The sequence below is a fragment of the Punica granatum genome, chromosome 4 (assembly GCF_007655135.1).
Source record: "Punica granatum isolate Tunisia-2019 chromosome 4, ASM765513v2, whole genome shotgun sequence".
NCBI lineage: Eukaryota > Viridiplantae > Streptophyta > Magnoliopsida > Myrtales > Lythraceae > Punica > Punica granatum.
Genome location: NC_045130.1, coordinates 5,173,459 through 5,191,486, shown reverse-complemented (window position 1 = coordinate 5,191,486; position 18,028 = coordinate 5,173,459). Strand labels below are relative to the sequence as shown.

Below are 18,028 nucleotides of genomic sequence, written 5' to 3'. Positions count from 1 at the left end.
TTTCCCAGAAAAAAACTCGCTTTAATTAATTGCAGATTAACAATTTATACATTTTTAAAAATAGTTTTTTTTCCTGTTTTAAGTTAGAAACTTGGTTACTGTTTACCAATTGAAGGACAAAAGAATGTGAACCAAATTAACAGCCATAAACCCGGGGTTTATAATTTGTTTACCTTCCAGCTCGGCACCAACTGCCCCCTTCTAATTTTGGCTTCAAAATTGACATGGTAATAGCACAAAGCGATGGTATCAAAAACAAAAACCGGGGCATTTTCACGATATATCATTTGCTACGATCCAAATCTCGTGCTTATGTGAAAGAGACTACAGATCCTATACCTTTCCTGGTTTGGATATGGCTAAGAACTAGTTCGAACACATGGCAGTCCGACCGGGTCCGTTTTATGCATTACGCCTCAATGATTTTTTCATGTCTTGAGATGTCATGTCATATCATATCATGTTTGTTAGGAGAGTCGAATTTGAGCATGGAATTTTATCTTAGGCCCGATAATTATTTAATGATTTATTAATGAAATAATAAGTTATTGGCGGACTTGGATCTGTTCAAAGGCATGGAGAAAGAAAGCACGACTTTAAAGTATGGCATTTGTTTAGTGGCATAAAGGGGCACGACGTTACTGACTAGCTGCCTTTGAATGTACATGCTGCTTCTACTGTCAATGTGAATGGATTCAAGTGATTTAACGTTTTTTTTTCCCTTTAAATAAGATATCGCGTTCGAGTCTTGTGATCAGAAATCCATAACTGAAAGATTTTTATCCCATGAAAACCGACATAACTTTAATCTGAGTTAGTCGAGGTTGAATTGAACTTTTAATAACATATGGGAAAAGAAAAGAAAAACATCCGCAAATTAGCAAAGTGGTCTATTCATTGAATTTATAAATATGGTTGACTAAGTAATAAAGAAATAATTTAGTTAAATAAATAAATAAGATTTGTCTGGGGACCATGTGAAAAGGTTGATTACGGAAGATCGAGTCGGACTATTAATTAATTAATTGGTGAAATTAATTTCTGAGCTGAATAAAATGAGCCGAACCTGCCGGCTTTAACATGTTATGTTCTGCACCATTATTTCGGATTAGTTAATGTTTGCTATTAGCTAAACAGTCGTTTTCTTATTCCTCTTCTCCTCTCGATCGGAGCAATTTGATTTTATTTATCATCATGATCTTGAATATCAAAAATACTTCCCGTCAATAATCTTCGGAAACATCGAAATCTTCATCAGTCTACATTGGGAGATGGTGTCACCTAATGCTTCCGCGTATGAGAAATATCTTCATTAATTGTATTGATGTTTGTCAGAATGATAAATAGGCTATGAGCCTTTACATGAAAGGAAAACAAATTATTCTAATATGAGAAATATCTACGGTTACCGTATATGTTACAATGTGATTGAAGTTATCCTTGACATCCTCACCCTTAAAACCCTGCATTAGGAAAACATGAGCACCCGATTCGCGTTGTGACATCACTGTCCTCCGTTCAGTCCGCAGTCCTGTTTACTCGTAGTATAGCCTTCCTCCACGTGAAAGAGGGTGTTGAGCCGTGCTATGGTGCGTATCATTAGTGCAACGTTCTTTAAGCTTAAACTTTAGGAATTATGGTCATGGTCCGATATATATGCTATCGATATCTATTATCCAGTTGTCCATTCTAACAGTTTAGGCCGCGCGATTAGGTGAGCAAGATTTGCCAATTTATGTTTGGCAAGTGACAGTATAATTTCCTCATTTTTCTATGGTGACGGTGAGCATTGACATTCTAGAAACCGTGTGCTTTGATGCGTTTATACTAACAAATGCATCCATTCAGCTTTTATAACATTCCATTTCCCCTTCCCATTCCGGTCTGTATACGAGGTTCAACGATCCATCCCTCTCAGTCAGCTCTCTTCGTCTTCCCCTGCATCCGTATTCGACCCTAACGGATTCATGCGCCGAGAGGCGATCCGTCGGGATTAAGTGATTGTCGGGATCGGGGGAGAGGGGAGTGAGAGATGCATTCGAGGAACCACTGGGGTGGCTCATTCGAGATAAATGATGCAAACTCGAACCACAACACGGACTATGACAGGAGCCGGGAGATGGACTGGGTCGACAGGGCAGCCCTCCCGCCTCCCGGACACCACCACGAGCTCGACGAGACCCAGCAGAGCTGGCTCCTCGGGTCGCAAGACCAGAAGAAGAAGAAGAGCAAGTACGTAGACTTGGGGTGCATGGTGTGCAGCCGCAAGGCCCTGAAGTATACGCTGTGGGCCGTGGCGGCAGCCTTCTTCCTCATCGCCCTCCCCATCATCATCGCCAAGTCCATCCCTGGCCGCAAGTCACGGCCTCCGCCGCCCGACAACTACACCGTCGCGCTCCAAAAGGCCCTCCTCTTCTTCAATGCCCAAAAGTGTACGCCTCCCCATCTCTCTCATTCTTCCTCTCCGGATTGCAGCTCATAATTTCAATTCGTCAGTCGATCTCGTTCGCGGTCTTTTCGTTGCTTCTCGTCTCGATCCATTAGCTTGAAAGGACGTTACCAATTTGATTCCATCTATTAAAATTCTTATTTCGATCTGTCTACCGAAAAAAAGAATTCTATCGAGATCGGTTATTGATTGAATAATATAGGAGCTTGGAAATGTTAGCATATCGTACGCGTCCTAAGTCAATTTATGCCTTCTATTTCTCCCTTTTCCTAAGGAAGAATAGTCGTATGGAATTAGGACAATCACAACCGCGTGGTCCCCACTTATGCTGTCAATTTTTCCATGTCAAAATTTTTTTCTCCTATAATTCCGATTTCAAGAGACGTTCATAGATTAAGAGGAAGTAGTAGTACGAAAAATAAAGCACACCAACGAATTTCACTGAGAATTAAATCTGTAATCTCTTGTATTTGAGAGGATCACTGTATGAAACACAATTTCTCGTATTTTCACGGTTTAGTCTTTGCTAAATGTCTTGGACGGGGAAGCTTAACTGAAGCTACGCTTGGAAAAGAATGCGATTTTATTATATTTGTAGAAATAAATGGATGTACATTGTTGAGATGATTTTTGGGAACGATGTGCAGCCGGTAAGCTGCCCAAGAACAATGGAATTCCGTGGAGAGGGAACTCGGGGTTGATGGACGGGAACAATACGGACTTCAAGGGAGGCCTGGTCGGAGGCTACTACGATGCCGGAGACAATACCAAGTTCCATTTCCCTATGTCATTCGCCATGACCATGCTCAGTTGGAGCGTGATCGAATACAATCACAAGTATGAGGCCATCGACGAGTACAAGCACGCCCGTGAGCTTATCAAGTGGGGAACGGACTACTTGCTTCTGACCTTCAACTCTTCCGCTACCAAGATCGATAAGATTTACAGTCAGGTACTTCCATGGCGAGATATGTCGTGATCAGATGGTAATCGATTCATTTAGTTTAGCATGTTAAAATGGCTATCTCATGTTTGTGATAGGTTGGGGGATCTCAAAATGGTTCCAGCACACCAGATGATCACTACTGCTGGCAGAGGCCAGAGGACATGGACTACCCGAGGCTGGTGCAGGAGGCAACCTCGGGGCCAGACCTAGCCGGAGAGATGGCAGCAGCCTTAGCCGCTGCATCAATTGTGTTCCGGGACAACCCCACCTACTCGAAGAAGCTAGTCCAGGGTGCCCAGACAGTGTTCGCCTTTGCCAGGGACTTTGGCAAACGGACTCCCTACTGCCGGGGGAACCCTTACATCGAGCCCTACTACAACTCATCGGGCTACTTCGATGAGTTCATGTGGGGGGCTGCATGGCTCTACTATGCCACCGGGAACAACACCTACATCTCGCTCGCCACCAACCCAGGCCTCTCCAAGAACTCCAAGGCCTTCTACATGTTCCCAGACCAGAGCGTCCTCAGTTGGGACAACAAGTTACCGGCAGCTATGCTGCTCTTGACGAGGATGAGGATAATGTTGAACCCTGGGTACCCGTACGAAGACATGCTGAGGATGTACCACAATGTGACTGGCCTGACCATGTGCTCGTATCTTCACCGGTTCGGCGTCTTCAATTGGACTAAAGGTAAGTACAAACGTGTTCGCGTACATGTGCGTCTGTTTCATCTTCTTTTCCTCCAAAGTACATCATTGTGGTCTATTGGATTACGTATAGGGGGAATGATCCAACTGAACCATGGACAACCACAGCCACTGCAGTATATGGCGAATGCTGCATTCTTGGCATCTCTCTTTGTCGACTATCTGAACGCCACCGGTGTTCCAGGATGGAATTGCGGTCCAACTTTCGTCTCTACCAAAGATCTACGGAGTTTTGCCACTTCTCAGGTCTTGATTTCACGACACTTGATTCGTTGCTTTTCAGCAGTTTATGCAATTAATGGCGAAGTTGTGTCAGGATGTTCCGGGCTTTTAACGGCAGATGAATGCCTTCTAAACCATTCCAAGGCATCGATCCTGCATCAGTGCTATCCTTACTTGCAATGCAGTTTTTCGAGTCTTATTTTCATATATTAACAATCTGCAGTCTTGTTGGTTTTGTTTGTTGAATTTGCAGATAAACTACATACTAGGCGATAACCCGATGAAAATGAGCTATGTAGTGGGCTACGGAAACAAATTCCCAAGACATGTGCATCACCGAGCAGCATCGATACCCAGTGACAAAAAGCATTACTCCTGCACAGGGGGATGGAAGTGGCGGGACACACGGAATCCTAATCCGCACAACATCACCGGTGCAATGGTCGGTGGTCCTGACCGGTTCGACAAGTTCCGAGACGTGCGAGGGAACTACAGCTACACGGAGCCCACATTGGCTGGGAATGCAGGGCTGGTCGCTGCACTCGTGTCACTCACAACCAGTGGTGGGACCGGGGTCGATCGGAACACGATATTCTCAGCAGTTCCCCCGCTCTATCCCGGTAGCCCTCCACCTCCCCCGCCGTGGAGACCTTGAGAATTCTTTCATTTTTTTCCTTATTAAGGGCGTCGAAACTGCATCCGTTGTTCTTTGTCTTTTGAGACTTTGATCATTTTGTAACATATACATTATTGCACCTGCATTGCTTCTTCCTATGTCAATACACTACACCCCTTGCCTTCACTACGCGCAATTCTAAGAGCATGTTTGGTCCCCGTTATATTCATCTGCCATGGGAAAACGTTACAATCTCGAAATGCATAATACTTCGTATCCGAGACAAGAGAAAAATCAGTAATGCATTCCCGGTCGAATCCCAACTTGCATGTATAGTCCTTGGTGAGACTACTCATGTAAAAGAGGTGAGATAAAAATGTAACTGAGCGAAGTATACTATAAGGTACAAGAATTTCATTACGGAAATCAGAAAGCATACCAAAAGTCTAGTATATAGTTCACAGAATACGATGTCCCCTAAATCCAAACGAACAACACACTCTTAGCAAATATTTTGACACAAATGTATCGGGAGATTCGAACTAGGGACCTTAAGATTACCAAATTACATTACCTTTAGAGGTTCGATCCAATTCTCGTAGTACTTTTCTTGTTCATTGATTTCATATTTCACCTATAAGTTATGCACTTGTATTCGAAAGCCTTAAGTAATTCAATTTGAATCGAATATGCCAATAAGAGATAAAATCTTTTCAACGTGAATGGCAAGTACCGAATCACTTTAATCATGTTAGGTACGAAGGATATCCTTTAAAATTCTTTTTATTTTTTAAAGGTCAAAGGTGGGGCCCAGTCAGATTGATTGCATATACGCCATTAATGGGTTGCAAGAGGAAAAGAAACCGCTGTCAGGGAAGAGACGCGGCGGCGACTGAGGGGGATCAGCTTCTATCACAGCCTCAATCAATCTCCGGTCGGCGGCGGCGCTACAGACCGATTGCCAGGGGTTTGGCAGGTGAGACAGCGCTTGGCCGACAGAAGCTTCAGTTGCCGTGTTATTGCTTTCTTCCTCCTCCATATTTTTTCTTCTTCTCTAGGGTTTCTTCTCGATAAGGTATCCAGCAAATGCGAGTCTTTGCAATAGCTTGGACGCCGCTTCTGATTCTTTCGTGTTGTATCCGTTATCTTGTTCACGGCAGGCCTTCATCGATGGAGAAAGAAGACACGAACGCGGAATTAGCCGCCGCGGAGGCGAGTAGCGATGCAAAGCCGGAAAATGGCGCAGAAGAAGCCAGTGACGTTTCCTCATCGTTTCCGAACGACGAAGAAGACAGTAAAGGTGATGATAGATTGATCCCTGGAAGCTTCTATAGCTGGTTTCCGGCTTCATTATTGTTGATTATAATTATTGCCACAGCATTTCTCTTTCCCGCGAAGCTCGTCGATGCAATGATCCTTTTTATTAGTTTGTTTCAAGTTTCCTCATTTCATCGTATTCCTATCTCAGCTGAAGCTACAAAAAAGAAAAAGAAGAAGAACAAAAGCAAGTAAGGATCTTTTCTCTAGCTCTGCAATGTTTTTCCTGCTTGTTGCTTGGATTTGAGTGTGTCCATGAACTGACAAACCGAGTGATGTCTGTTATTCGTCACAGGAAAAAGAAAGAGTTGCCCCCGCAGACTGATCCACCTTCTATACCTGTTACTGAACTTTTCCCATCTGGAGAGTTTCCTGAGGGTGAAATCCAACAGTATAAAGATGAGTGAGTATATTTCATATCATCTTGGTGCAATTATTTATGTTAAATCTCTAGCTGGATTGTGGTGTGCCTCAGAGGAGGTAGCCTTTGGAGGGAGTTCATTGATGGGATATGAAAACTTTGGTGTTTGTTGTGAGTTGTTGGTGACACTAATTGATCTACCAAAAGCTGGAATATTAATGGCTGCACTGACCTTATATGATGCATTTCTTGTTTATCTTATTGTTTCAATCCAAATTCTTCCTACTGTCCTCGAGTTATATCTTACTTATAGTCTGGCATTTCTTCTCATGGGAATTTATGGATTAAAGTTAACTTGGTAAGATGGTGACTATTGCCAGCAACCTATGGAGGACGACATCTGAGGAGAAAAGGGAGTTGGAACGGTTAGAAAAACCAATGTATAATTCTGTTCGCCGGGCAGCCGAGGTTCACCGACAGGTCAAGTATTACTCTTTATTGTCTTGTATTTCTTCATATTTGCATTGACCACTGATGCTCCTACTAATCCTATTGTTAAACAGGTGAGAAAATACATCAGAGGGATTCTAAAACCTGGAATGTTGATGACTGACATATGTGAAACACTGGAGAACACTGTTCGTAAGCTAATCTCTGAAAATGGTTTGCAAGCGGGGATTGCATTCCCAACAGGATGCTCTTTGAACTGGTATTTTTTTTTATTCAGAGTTTTGATTCATTTATTGGATTACTTTAATATGCATTGAGTGGTGGTATATTATTTGCCCCGTCTCCTTCCAGGGTTGCTGCACATTGGACTCCCAATTCCGGGGATAAGACAGTGCTTGAGTATGATGATGTTATGAAGCTGGATTTTGGAACCCATGTTGATGGTTATACTACTTTCACCACTTCCACATTTTCTACTCGCTTAATCTTCATTGCCCTTTCAATAATTTGCCACACCTTTTGTTCTTACCAAGAGAAATATTATTTTTTCCAGGACATATTGTTGATTGTGCATTTACAGTGGCCTTCAATCCCATGTTTAACCCATTGCTTGAAGCGTCGCGTGAAGCAACCAATGCTGGTATTAAGGTATCTATTATCATCACCACCTAGGCATTTCCCTTAACCTTGCTTGATACCAAGTATTTGCCTTTATTATTGGTTATGCAATGGAATGACCAGTAAATTGGAACAAATGTTGGATTATTGGTTCTTTGAGCTGGTAGCCATAGAAAATAACACAAGTTAATCTGACATAAAAGAAATTGATAAGATAATTTCAGTTTTTCTTTTCTTTTCTTTTTTTGTTGGGGATGAGTATATTGTTAAAAGGGCGCCAAGGGGGTGTTGCTGGTAAAAGAATTGAAATTCAGCTTTTCTTTTTGTTGAATTATCTTATTATCATTGCTTTAATATTGTTAATATTGTTCTCATTTATTGAACTTTTTTTCCATTCCGATTTTCACATTTCTTAGTAGCATGTATAATTTTTTTACAAACTTTCTTTATCTAACTTCGTTACACTGGTTCACATTCACATGAAGTGGATACTTGAGGGAGTTTGTTACATCAGCTTCTTTACCAGAAATTTGATGCCAGACATCTCTGGTTATATTTGTGTTTCTATTTCTCGGCTTAATATTTTTGGTCTAATCTGCCTTTTCTTTCTACTTATCTGTCCTAATAAAACATTTGCGCTCTATCTAAAGAATTGCTCACTCAAACTTTTTCCTCATTCTCAAAATTTAGAAGGGGTTAAAGGACTTGAATTTTCTTCTAGTTTTTATAACCTTTTGCGGGCACTTCTGTGCTTTGTCAGGAAAATCTAAGTAACAAATCCATTAAATTGTCATGGTATTGTGAATTTCATAGGAATCTGGAATAGATGTCCGTCTTTGCGATGTTGGTGCTGCAATTCAAGAGGTCATGGAATCATATGAAGTGGAAATTAACGGAAAGGTGTATCAAGGTGAGATTTCTAGTGAAAGCTCAATTTACAGTTAGCGTTCTATTTTGTCCACTGCATGTATTACTCTTACACCTTGTGGTGTGAAAAAGTTTCATTAGAGTGGGCAAATCCATGTATTTTAGACCAAAAAAAGATCACTTATTCTAGCTCGATGTACTTCCTATCACATGGCTTGATTTTGACCATCCTGCTTAGATGTTCTATTCATGATACAGTTGCTACCATTTTTTCCGGTTAGCACTAGGTTTGCTCCTGTGAGTGCTGCTCAAGATGTGTTAATTTGCTTGATAGTGACTTCGACTTTTTTGTTTTAATTCTTGTCCATTCTTCCCTGCCTTTAAAAAGACTTGAGAGATGAACTATATGTGGAGAGTTTTCAGTGACCATTTATGATCACAAGTAGACTGTAACCCTTTCACGACATTCGAGTTAAATGTGAATTCTGTTCTCTTGTCCTGACAGTTAAAAGTATAAGGAACTTGAATGGACATAGCATCGGTCCCTATCAAATACATGCTGGAAAATCTGTTCCAATTGTGAAGGGAGGGGAGCAGACAAAGATGGAAGAGGGCGAATTTTATGCCATTGAAACTTTTGGATCAACTGGTAAGCACCCTAATTCTCAGTGCATAGGCAGTTGAAGCTAAATAATGGCCAAATTTAAACTTAATGGTGGTCTCGTGGCGGAGTTTAGGGAAGGGATATGTCAGGGAGGATCTAGAGTGCAGCCACTACATGAAGAACTTTGATGCGGGACACATCCCACTGAGGCTGCCAAGAGCGAAGCAGCTGCTAGCTTTAATCAACAAGAACTTTTCGACCTTAGCTTTCTGCAAACGCTATTTGGACCGCTTGGGGGAGACCAAGTACCTCATGGCGCTTAAGAACCTGTGTGATTCTGGCATTGTTCAGGTACCTCTCACCGTTCCCTTTTCTTCTCTATTGATTGTCTGAAAAAATATTTCTGAGGTGGTTTTTTAAGCGTAATTTTTCTTATCGGGGGTGAGTGCAGCCGTATCCTCCTCTGTGTGACGTGAAGGGAAGTTATGTGTCTCAGTTCGAGCATACCATACTGCTCCGACCTACCTGCAAGGAGGTTATCTCCAGGGGCGAGGACTACTGATCAATTCTGATCACAGTGAATGGAAGGGCCCAGTAAATAACCAAGAGGCCGAGATAGTTCGCGCCGTTGCCCTCGCAGTTTTCCTTGGTCCCATCCCTATCTTCTCGACAGACGGTTGTATTTTGATGGAGCTCAAGTTAAATTACAGAATAAAATGTGATCTTTATGTTGCCTCAGGATTCATGTGGAATAGAAAGTCTGTTCGTTTGTGATAGTGAGGATAAGCTGTTAAATTACAGGACCTTATCTTTTTTTTTTTTCGCCATTGAGTTAAATTACAGTACTTCAAGTGATTCCGATCACTGCGCATTTCTCATGAATCGAAGGTCAAGATTAATCGTGCGCCATTGAATAGATGGACGACCGGAAAATGGTTCCCCGGGGGTATGATACATCGAGGATTAAATGAAGATGGATAAGTGAAAGAAATCATTGTTCGTAATTTTAGAACTGCTTTTTTTTGCCTGGGGAGGTGAAAATTGTTTTTTGGCGAGGACTTTTTTTCCGTTTTCTTTGTGACTAGTCGTCGAGCGAGTTGGAAATCGTTTTCCGGTTTTTGAATGCCGATCCCCACGCCAGGATGTGATTCGGGAAAAGATTCCCGATTTTCAGAACAAGTGTTGAAACCGGTTTCCGTCAGTGAAGCGTATGGAACGCTTTTTCTTAGAAAACATATGACGGAAAATGTTTTGCCGTCACTTGCGTAGTTAGCTAGCTAGTCCGTCGTCGACGTCATCCATTCAGTTCGGAAGATAGAGAGTAGAAGGATAGAAGAAAGGAAGGTGGCCGGAGCGGGGAGCTTCCGATTGAGCTTCGAGTGATGCCAACGGCGGCGGCGGCGGCGGCGGCGGCGGCGGCGGCGGCGGCGGCGGCGGCGGCGGCGGCCTCCAACGCTCTCCTCAGATGTGGCCTCCACTTCATATCCTGGCGTCGGCCTCTACTCCTCCCCGCCAGCGCTAAAACAAAAACGCCATCATCTCTAAGCATCGGGCGCGGCGGCGCTCTGCTGCTGAGGGGCGGGGTTGCTCTTGCTCCGTCGTTTTGCACGGCCTCCCCGGACGCTGCTTCTGCTGCCACCTCCGATGCCGTGGAGGAGGCGGCCGCCGGCAACAGCAGCAATGGCAGCGCGGGAGCGGCGATTGACGTGAAGGAGGTGGCGAACACGCTCGACCTCAGGGTTGGGCGCATCCTCAAGGCGTGGAGGCACGAGGAGGCCGACACCCTGTACGTGGAAGAGGTGGACGTCGGGGAGGCTGATCCCCGCATCATTTGCAGCGGCCTAGTCAAATACGTCCCTCTCGACCTCCTCCAGGTAACGCAGACTCTTCCTCCGATTACTCGTTGAGCAAAGAAGAACCGGGAACTGATACTGCGAATACAAGTGAGAGCTCTGTGAAGTATGCCATTGCCATGCAGTTGGACGGTTCATCTTCAATTTGTAGATATAGATCTCCATCGTTGCTCTTGGACTTGCTAAGTAGGTGAATGAGCTGATTAGACGACCATCCTGTGCATTGCTAAGTTGACTAGATGATCACCGGAAGCAGTTCATGCCGCCATTACCGGGAACAATGGTAGAATGGCTGCCTATATAAGCCTATGTTTATCTGGAAATAACATTGAATTGCTTCCTTCACCCTGCTGCATCGTTTAAACTCATACATTTTGTCTTTGATATCACTCACTATTAAAGAAAGATATAAGGGGGAAGGGATGTTCACATCAGTTGATAACTTCAGGAGCGTTAGATGGTTTTTCTTTGTGTGCAGTAGGTGCAGTTTCTTGAGTACGAATGCATTCAGAACCATCGGCACTGTTTGTAGTTTGAACTGCTGATCATTTTCAGGGTAGGAATGTGGTTGTCCTGGCTAATCTCAAGGCAAGAAATATGCGTGGTGTTAAGTCGTCTGGAATGCTTATGGCTGCTTCAGATGCATCTCATGAGAATGTCGAGCTTCTTGTCCCTCCCGAAGGTTCATTGCCTGGTGAGAGGATATGGTTTGGCTCCGAAAGTGATAAAGAAACTCTACCTCCCGTTGCAACACCTAATCAGGTACTTAACTATCTAATCCATCTGCTAGTTGCTATGATCACGGTTATATTTATCAGTAATTCGTTCTTGTGCATTACTGATGTTTTCACTATATAATAGCCTTTTTGTTTGCAAGAATATGATTCATTGGTACTGTACCATTTTAAGCGTCAATTATATGAAAGAGTTAGCCATGTGCTTGTGAATAGAAGAGAATAACACTAATATCTGTATAATGCCTTGAAATACCCAAAAGTTAAAAGGCTTACTGTTATTCGTGATGGAAAAGAGTCGAGTTTACGACGCCCACTGCCACTCAAACGTAGGAAGTAAATGCCAGCCCGTACTCAGCTCCTTTGCATTTCGTTCAGTTTTGCATTAAGCTAAGATCGACGATGTGCTGTACCTTAGTCTTAACTGCATACCGGGGAGAGTATCTTGTAGGTTTTGCCTACCTTATATTATTAGTGGTTAACAGAAAAGGTGTGACCTGCTGCAGGTTCAGAAGAAGAAGATATGGGAAATGGTACAGCCCCATCTTAAGACCGACGAATCCCGCAACGCGATTTTGCTCGGACAACATCTTATGCGGACCTCTGTCGGGGCAGTCACATCCCCATCACTTAAGAATGCAAACATATCTTGAAAGCTGAATGGCTGTAACCGCTCAAAAATCCTCCCCTACTGCATAAATTTCTCTTTTTGCCATAGATGTTCGAGATATTCTCTCAGAAGTTTGGATAAAATATTCGCACATCAATTTGAGCTCATTCTATCGAACTGTCAAGTCATTTTCTTTGCCGAATTAATCTTTAGAGCCAGCTGATGATGAACATCTTTTTTCATGGCTATGAGAGATTATAACATTCTTGGTCAATCGGAAAACTCGGCACTCGTTCATTCTAGCACGTCCCAATATTAATGTGATTGAATTTAATACTCCAACCATATTCAATATGGCAAAGATGGAGTTTGAAGAGCTCAACCGAGAAAATAAATTTTAAATAACAATATGTAGTCAATAGATATCGAAACAAAACAAATGAGGCATTACATTTGGATCATATGCTTTGTGGATTATTCATATTGAAGGATACAAATAAATTTTGCAACAAGCCCGCCTCTGCTATGAGAGAGAGGACAAAAAGAGCATATTGAACTACAGACGTCGGCAGATTCTTTCAGATTATATCCCGAGGGCAAGAATAAAACTTAACCAGATAATCATTGCACGCACCGAGGGAGGAAGAGGAACAATCATGCGGAGGATTGACTCCGGGCTGTGCGAAAAAACAGAACGGAGCATTGCTGTTTATATGTCCGAGAAGACGGCGAATAGGTCACCATTGATGTAATCATTGTCGACCAAGCTCACCAAGAAGTAACTGCCTTGAATCTGGAGAACAGAAAACATAACGGATTGGTAAGAACAACCAGCTAATTCCGAAACATTAGGGCAACATCGTATAGACTGAGAAGCGAGATTAATGAACCTCTTCAAGCAGTTTGCGGGATGCATCGCCTTCTGGGTATCGGCAGGCCCATCCTCTGGACCAGATCTCAAACGCTTCGTCCTTCCACACCGCAAAGCTCGCAGGATCCACCACAGTTGGCTGAATAATCTCCTTTGCAGGGAAAACCCCCCATGTCACTGCATTGACATCAGATTTCCCGACATTGGATACCCAGCTGCTACCGTCCTTGTTAACAGCCATGTATGTCAGGTAAGGGAACTCCTTGCATTTCTCAACAAGCGCATTCAACTTCGCGGGAGAGCAGAAGAACTCCAAATACGCCTTCTGGTACACATGACCACCGGGCCCTCCCCATCCTGCAGCAAAGCATTACTCGTTACTACAAATTCGCAGACATACGAGGAACAATCAAATTAAATTACAGCCTTACAATTCTTGCAACCATTATGTGTGTCACTCTACTTACCAACAGAGGGAGAATCAGATCTTTCTGCATTAACTGCGGGTTGGCTGTTGATTGTGAGGAAACCTTTCAGGTTAATCTTGCCAAGATGTTCATTTATGATTCTCGTCTCGGGCTGAAGGCCGTCCAATTCTGACCAAGGACTGCTCCTCAATTTCCCCAGGCACAATTTCTTAAATTGCTGAAAGGAAAAATAACAAAGCAGATTTTCACATGTGAAAGCGCTTCAGAAGAACTGACAACTAAGTGGAAACTAACCTCACAAACATCTTCAATACCACTCAAAGGAACAGTCCATTCTTCTTTGAGTTTCTTATCGCGGGCACGGGGGCGCATGAACTGTTAATAACATGATGACGGCCCATGAGTATATATCCATTGGTATGATAAGAAAGACCAAAGCAAGCGAAACAATAAGATCTCCTATATAGGACAAAAATGTTCCTTTGTAATAACACGTACATGAAGACAAACACGTGATCAAAGAAAAGACGCATGCCTAAAAAGGACAATACATTTGCAAATAATCTAATCATGACTGCTTGAGAGTATTCAGGGGGATGACACAGGTACTGCCTGGTTAAAACTTAAAACGAAAGAGAGAGATAATGGCTATTTTCTCCTTGCATTCGGAGTCCAGAAACTTCTCTCCACAAACTCCAAAGCCGACACCCACCACAACCCATCAATGCAGTCAGTCATGAAACTAAAAACCAGATTTTATAATGTCATCGGTAAATATGGATCCTTTTTCTTTCACATATCTGGCAAAGTTCTTGAAAGTTTAGGATTTCCATTGTCCTCACTAATGATTAATTACTTCGTCATTCCTTAAGTAAAGCTTACATATACAATGCCCTAAACAACGTGTGAAGTTAAATGTCATCATACTGGGCACACGAAAAGAACTATCAGAGCAAAATCTGAAAAAAAAATATCTTAATATCTCCCACGCCCAAACTTCTGTGGACATGAGCACCTTTCTCAGTGAAAATAATAACTGGACTTTGTACAACACGAATGAGAATTTTATTATATGATTCTTTTTCCCTTCAGAAAAGGAAAGGAAGGGCACCTGATAGTCAGTAAGTGCCCCATATGATGGACTTTGTGAATCACTCCATCGTCCACGAGGGTAATGCTCCCAACCCATGGTCCTTGTGATGTAGCTCTTTGGGCGGTTAGCCCTACAAAAGATGTCAATAGTATAAACCTTAGTATTATCCAACTTCCATTCCTGCTAATTTTTTAAACTATCCTGCATATGAAGTTTGACGTACCAGAATATCGGGCGCACATCTTCCTTAACGCGGAAAACATTTGTAGGACGCCTCCAAGGAAGAGACCGAGAAACTTTCGTCTCTTCAATCAAACCAAGATTCTGATAAAACGTCCAAGTCAGTTAGGAGCAAAAATACATGCGAACTTGTAAGATGCAATTTAAGTGCCGGGCATGCCAATTAAAATAACAAAAAGGACGAGAGAAACAACCATCAGAATAGCCAGTGCTGATTTCTCCATGTTGAGTGTGTAAAGGTGCAGGGTCCTAATTCCATTAGCTAAGATCTTCTTGCACATCTCAGTTCCCAGGTGGATTCCATAATTTCTAACCGCTTCTTCATTGTCCTTGATAGGCTCCAAGGCCGCCATGATCTCTGGAGGAATCTACAGTACATCAAACAACGTTAAATGCCATATCACATCCCAGTCGACATAAACATTCCATAATTACAAGTCTCAAACATGTATCAGGACCCCCACATGGATCAACTCAATAACAGGAGTATATTCGATACATAAACAAGTAAAAGAATCGCCAATTTCATCAAGCCACCTTCCTCCATAACAGACAAAACTAACGAATCCAAAAAGCATAATTGATCAGATGTACTGTTTGAGGAGAAGCATCTACCTTAGTTTTGCAAAAACCGGTCATGCGAAGGAAGCCCTTGTAGTTATTGATGGGCATGATGCCCGGAACAATGGGGCAGGAGATTCCAATCTGGCGGCAGTCATTCACGAACTTGAGGAAAATGTCGGTGTCATAGAACAGCTGGGTGACGATGAGATCAGCTCCCGCATCAACCTACCGACCAAATAAACGAAGAGAACGAAAGTTCAGACACCAACAGATCTTGAAAAGGAGAGAGCTTCTTCTATTCCAGCAATGTGGGAGCAACAAGGCAACAGCGCCGCCATACCTTTCTCTTCAAGTATGCGAGATCATTCTGGTAAGCTTCCAACGTAGCCATGCCGTCCGGTCCGATGACATCAGGGTGCGCCTCTGAGCAAGAACAACAGCCATTGCAGCTTTTATTAATATGGAAAATCTAAACGAATCAAATGAACTGCGTGACGCGAGAGCTGAGGAGGAGAAGACGAGAGACCTGGATATCCGGCGACAGTGATCCCGAAGTAATCCCCGTACTTGGCTCTGATGTGCTTCACCTGAAAATTGCAACCAAAGGGATCAGATCTGAGCTTCGGGAGTGAATGTGGAAGAGGAGGAAAGAAGGAAGGAGAAGTCGGTACCAGGTCTAGGGCACAGGCGAAACCACCCTCGACCTGGACGAACTTGTCCTGGCCATGGGGAGGGTCACCGCGGAGGGCGAGGACGTTCTGGATGCCGTTAGACTTGATGGTGGTGAGGGCGTGGTCGATCTTCTCGACGGGCATGTTGGTGCAGGTGAGGTGCATCATGGTCTCGACGCAGATCATGTTCTGCATCTTGTTGGCGATGTCGAGGGTGAGGTCGGCGGTGGAACCACCGGCGCCCCAGGTGATGTCGCAGAAGTTGGGGTTGTGGGCAACCATCCGGTCCATCCGCTCGAAGAGGTTGTCGACACCGTCCTCCGTCTTGGGCGGGAAGAACTCGAAGGAGAAGACGACCTTGCCGGAGCCGGCGCCCTCCCCATCGGCGCACACCGCCGCCTCCCGGATCTTATCGATCACCTTCATGTCTTGTCTGTCTGTCTCTCCCTCGCTAGTGAATGTGAGATCAGCCTCAGATCCGAAGCTCCGAGAGGATATGTACGGAACCACCGACACACAGAAAGAGAGAGAGGGAGGAAAGATTCAGATTTGACTGGCCGGAGATGGAGATGGAGATGGAGATGGAGGGAGGGGAGGTGAGGCGACGGGGAGACACGGAAATGAGAGCTCCGGCTGGTCAGTTGATATAAAGAGCGCGGAGGAGGTAGACAGCTGGTGGGCCCCGCTTCGGCTCGCACGACATGAGTTAGGCTGTTGATATTGGAATCGGAATGCATTCGGCTCGAACATAGATTAATCGATTTTTAATTTTTTTATTATAAGATAGATGTATAATTTAATATAATGAAATAAAAATTTTAATAGTTAATAAAGTAACACAGTAGGTCTTATTGAATTTAAGTAGATATCAACTACTATACATCGAGTAATAAAAGACATATAGTAAGAAAAACATATTGCTGCATCTTTATTTTTATAAAAGACGCATATAATGCAATGCGAATAATGGTTTGTGAAAATACTCAAAAAAGAATAAATCACTTTTAAGCCCCCATAAAAACACATAAAAAAAAAAGAAGACCAAGTTAAATAGAAAACTCTCAAAGCTTTATTAAAGAAATATTATTAATCATATTCTTCTTCTCATGCCTATAGACTTAGGGGATTTAAATAGAAACTGAGAATCGGAAACTAATTCTAAGGACAACACTAAAATCAATTTCAAAATTTGAAATCTAAATTTCCTAAATGTTTTCAGAGAACATATCCTAAATATTTTCTTATAAAAATAAAATTTACTAATCTAATTAAAATTTAAATATGTCTAGTGATAATATTATATTTATTGATCAAGATATCGATTCAACATATATACCACAGGCTAAAATGATCTGAAGTTGTAGAATTAGTTTCCGGTTAAGCCCTTTTCGAGTGCAGATTGTATGAAGTTGATCTAAAGGTTATTAATTGTGAGAAGTGAAGAGAACAAAGCATCATTGGAATTAAATCTGAAATCTTAACGTTGATTGTACTTGAAATTTTATTAAAAATTTGTGGGATGAAAATAAGAAAATAAAAAATGCAAATACTTAAAAAAAATTAAGTAAAATAATCGGTCTTATATTAAATGAGAGAATCTAATGGCTCATATTAATTGAAAAAATCAAAATTACGTACAGTAAAATTTTGGGTTTTGTACGGAATTTCGCACGAATTCCATATTCATTTATTCATTTCCCCGTTATTGGTCGGTAGCCCCCACGAACAGTGGGTTGCGGTCCCATTGGCCATTTCTTTCCTCATCACCAACCCCCCAACAGGTCGGCCAATAGCAGATTGCCAC

General features: G+C 42.7%; 4 protein-coding genes across 6 annotated transcripts; 3 read left to right on the top strand and 1 right to left on the bottom strand.

The window, feature by feature from the left end:
* Positions 1 to 1,793: 1,793 nt before the first annotated feature.
* On the top strand, positions 1,794 to 5,139 carry LOC116202346 (endoglucanase 12). Its single transcript, XM_031533869.1, has 5 exons — positions 1,794 to 2,432; positions 3,097 to 3,401; positions 3,491 to 4,088; positions 4,179 to 4,351; positions 4,581 to 5,139. Exons 1-5 carry the CDS (start codon positions 2,033 to 2,035, stop codon positions 4,980 to 4,982), a joined length of 1,878 nt encoding a protein of 625 aa, XP_031389729.1. The 5' UTR covers positions 1,794 to 2,032; the 3' UTR covers positions 4,983 to 5,139.
* A 625-nt stretch (positions 5,140 to 5,764) lies between these two features.
* LOC116204768 (methionine aminopeptidase 2B) lies at positions 5,765 to 9,982 on the top strand. Its single transcript, XM_031537045.1, has 12 exons — positions 5,765 to 5,919; positions 6,104 to 6,243; positions 6,412 to 6,451; positions 6,556 to 6,663; positions 7,002 to 7,101; positions 7,185 to 7,330; positions 7,423 to 7,514; positions 7,625 to 7,719; positions 8,503 to 8,599; positions 9,062 to 9,205; positions 9,294 to 9,511; positions 9,612 to 9,982. Exons 2-12 carry the CDS (start codon positions 6,114 to 6,116, stop codon positions 9,720 to 9,722), a joined length of 1,281 nt encoding a protein of 426 aa, XP_031392905.1. The 5' UTR covers positions 5,765 to 5,919; positions 6,104 to 6,113; the 3' UTR covers positions 9,723 to 9,982.
* Positions 9,983 to 10,424: 442 nt separating this feature from the next.
* LOC116204769 (aminoacyl tRNA synthase complex-interacting multifunctional protein 1) lies at positions 10,425 to 12,552 on the top strand. Of its 3 annotated transcripts, none has more exons than XM_031537048.1 (4): positions 10,425 to 10,549; positions 10,586 to 11,034; positions 11,569 to 11,775; positions 12,254 to 12,552. In XM_031537048.1, the coding sequence occupies exons 1-4, from the start codon at positions 10,543 to 10,545 to the stop codon at positions 12,398 to 12,400; spliced, it is 810 nt and encodes a 269-aa protein (XP_031392908.1). In that variant the 5' UTR covers positions 10,425 to 10,542; the 3' UTR covers positions 12,401 to 12,552. The 3 variants fall into 3 exon arrangements, with proteins under 3 accessions (XP_031392908.1, XP_031392907.1, XP_031392906.1); XM_031537047.1 differs by having other exon boundaries at positions 10,431 to 10,549; positions 10,580 to 11,034; XM_031537046.1 differs by having other exon boundaries at positions 10,441 to 11,034.
* Positions 12,553 to 12,752: 200 nt separating this feature from the next.
* Positions 12,753 to 16,848, bottom strand: LOC116204766 (methylenetetrahydrofolate reductase 2-like). The gene is made up of 11 exons (XM_031537044.1): positions 16,225 to 16,848; positions 16,080 to 16,140; positions 15,894 to 15,976; positions 15,605 to 15,778; positions 15,184 to 15,357; positions 14,973 to 15,073; positions 14,768 to 14,879; positions 13,951 to 14,031; positions 13,696 to 13,873; positions 13,248 to 13,585; positions 12,753 to 13,150 (listed from the first exon to the last, which is right to left on the bottom strand). Exons 1-11 carry the CDS (start codon positions 16,648 to 16,650, stop codon positions 13,067 to 13,069), a joined length of 1,812 nt encoding a protein of 603 aa, XP_031392904.1. The 5' UTR covers positions 16,651 to 16,848; the 3' UTR covers positions 12,753 to 13,066.
* Positions 16,849 to 18,028: the final 1,180 nt, after the last annotated feature.

Bases quoted from the DNA above. Each gene is read 5' to 3' on its own strand.
- LOC116202346 (XM_031533869.1), top strand. From the start codon at position 2,033: ATGCATTCGAGGAACCACTGGGGTGGCTCATTCGAGATAAATGATGCA. The intron at 3,402-3,490 runs GTACTTCCATGG...TGTTTGTGATAG, and splicing joins TCGATAAGATTTACAGTCAG to GTTGGGGGATCTCAAAATGG. The intron at 4,352-4,580 runs GTCTTGATTTCA...TTGAATTTGCAG, and splicing joins GGAGTTTTGCCACTTCTCAG to ATAAACTACATACTAGGCGA.
- LOC116204768 (XM_031537045.1), top strand. From the start codon at position 6,114: ATGGAGAAAGAAGACACGAACGCGGAATTAGCCGCCGCGGAGGCGAGT. The intron at 6,244-6,411 runs GTGATGATAGAT...TTCCTATCTCAG, and splicing joins CGACGAAGAAGACAGTAAAG to CTGAAGCTACAAAAAAGAAA. The intron at 7,331-7,422 runs GTATTTTTTTTT...GTCTCCTTCCAG, and splicing joins ACAGGATGCTCTTTGAACTG to GGTTGCTGCACATTGGACTC.
- LOC116204769 (XM_031537046.1), top strand. From the start codon at position 10,543: ATGCCAACGGCGGCGGCGGCGGCGGCGGCGGCGGCGGCGGCGGCGGCG. The intron at 11,035-11,568 runs GTAACGCAGACT...GATCATTTTCAG, and splicing joins TCCCTCTCGACCTCCTCCAG to GGTAGGAATGTGGTTGTCCT. The intron at 11,776-12,253 runs GTACTTAACTAT...GACCTGCTGCAG, and splicing joins CCGTTGCAACACCTAATCAG to GTTCAGAAGAAGAAGATATG.
- LOC116204766 (XM_031537044.1), bottom strand. From the start codon at position 16,650: ATGAAGGTGATCGATAAGATCCGGGAGGCGGCGGTGTGCGCCGATGGG. The intron at 15,358-15,604 runs GTAGATGCTTCT...GATGTACTGTAG, and splicing joins CCGGTTTTTGCAAAACTAAG to ATTCCTCCAGAGATCATGGC. The intron at 14,032-14,767 runs GTGCCCTTCCTT...TGTTATTAACAG, and splicing joins GGGCACTTACTGACTATCAG to TTCATGCGCCCCCGTGCCCG.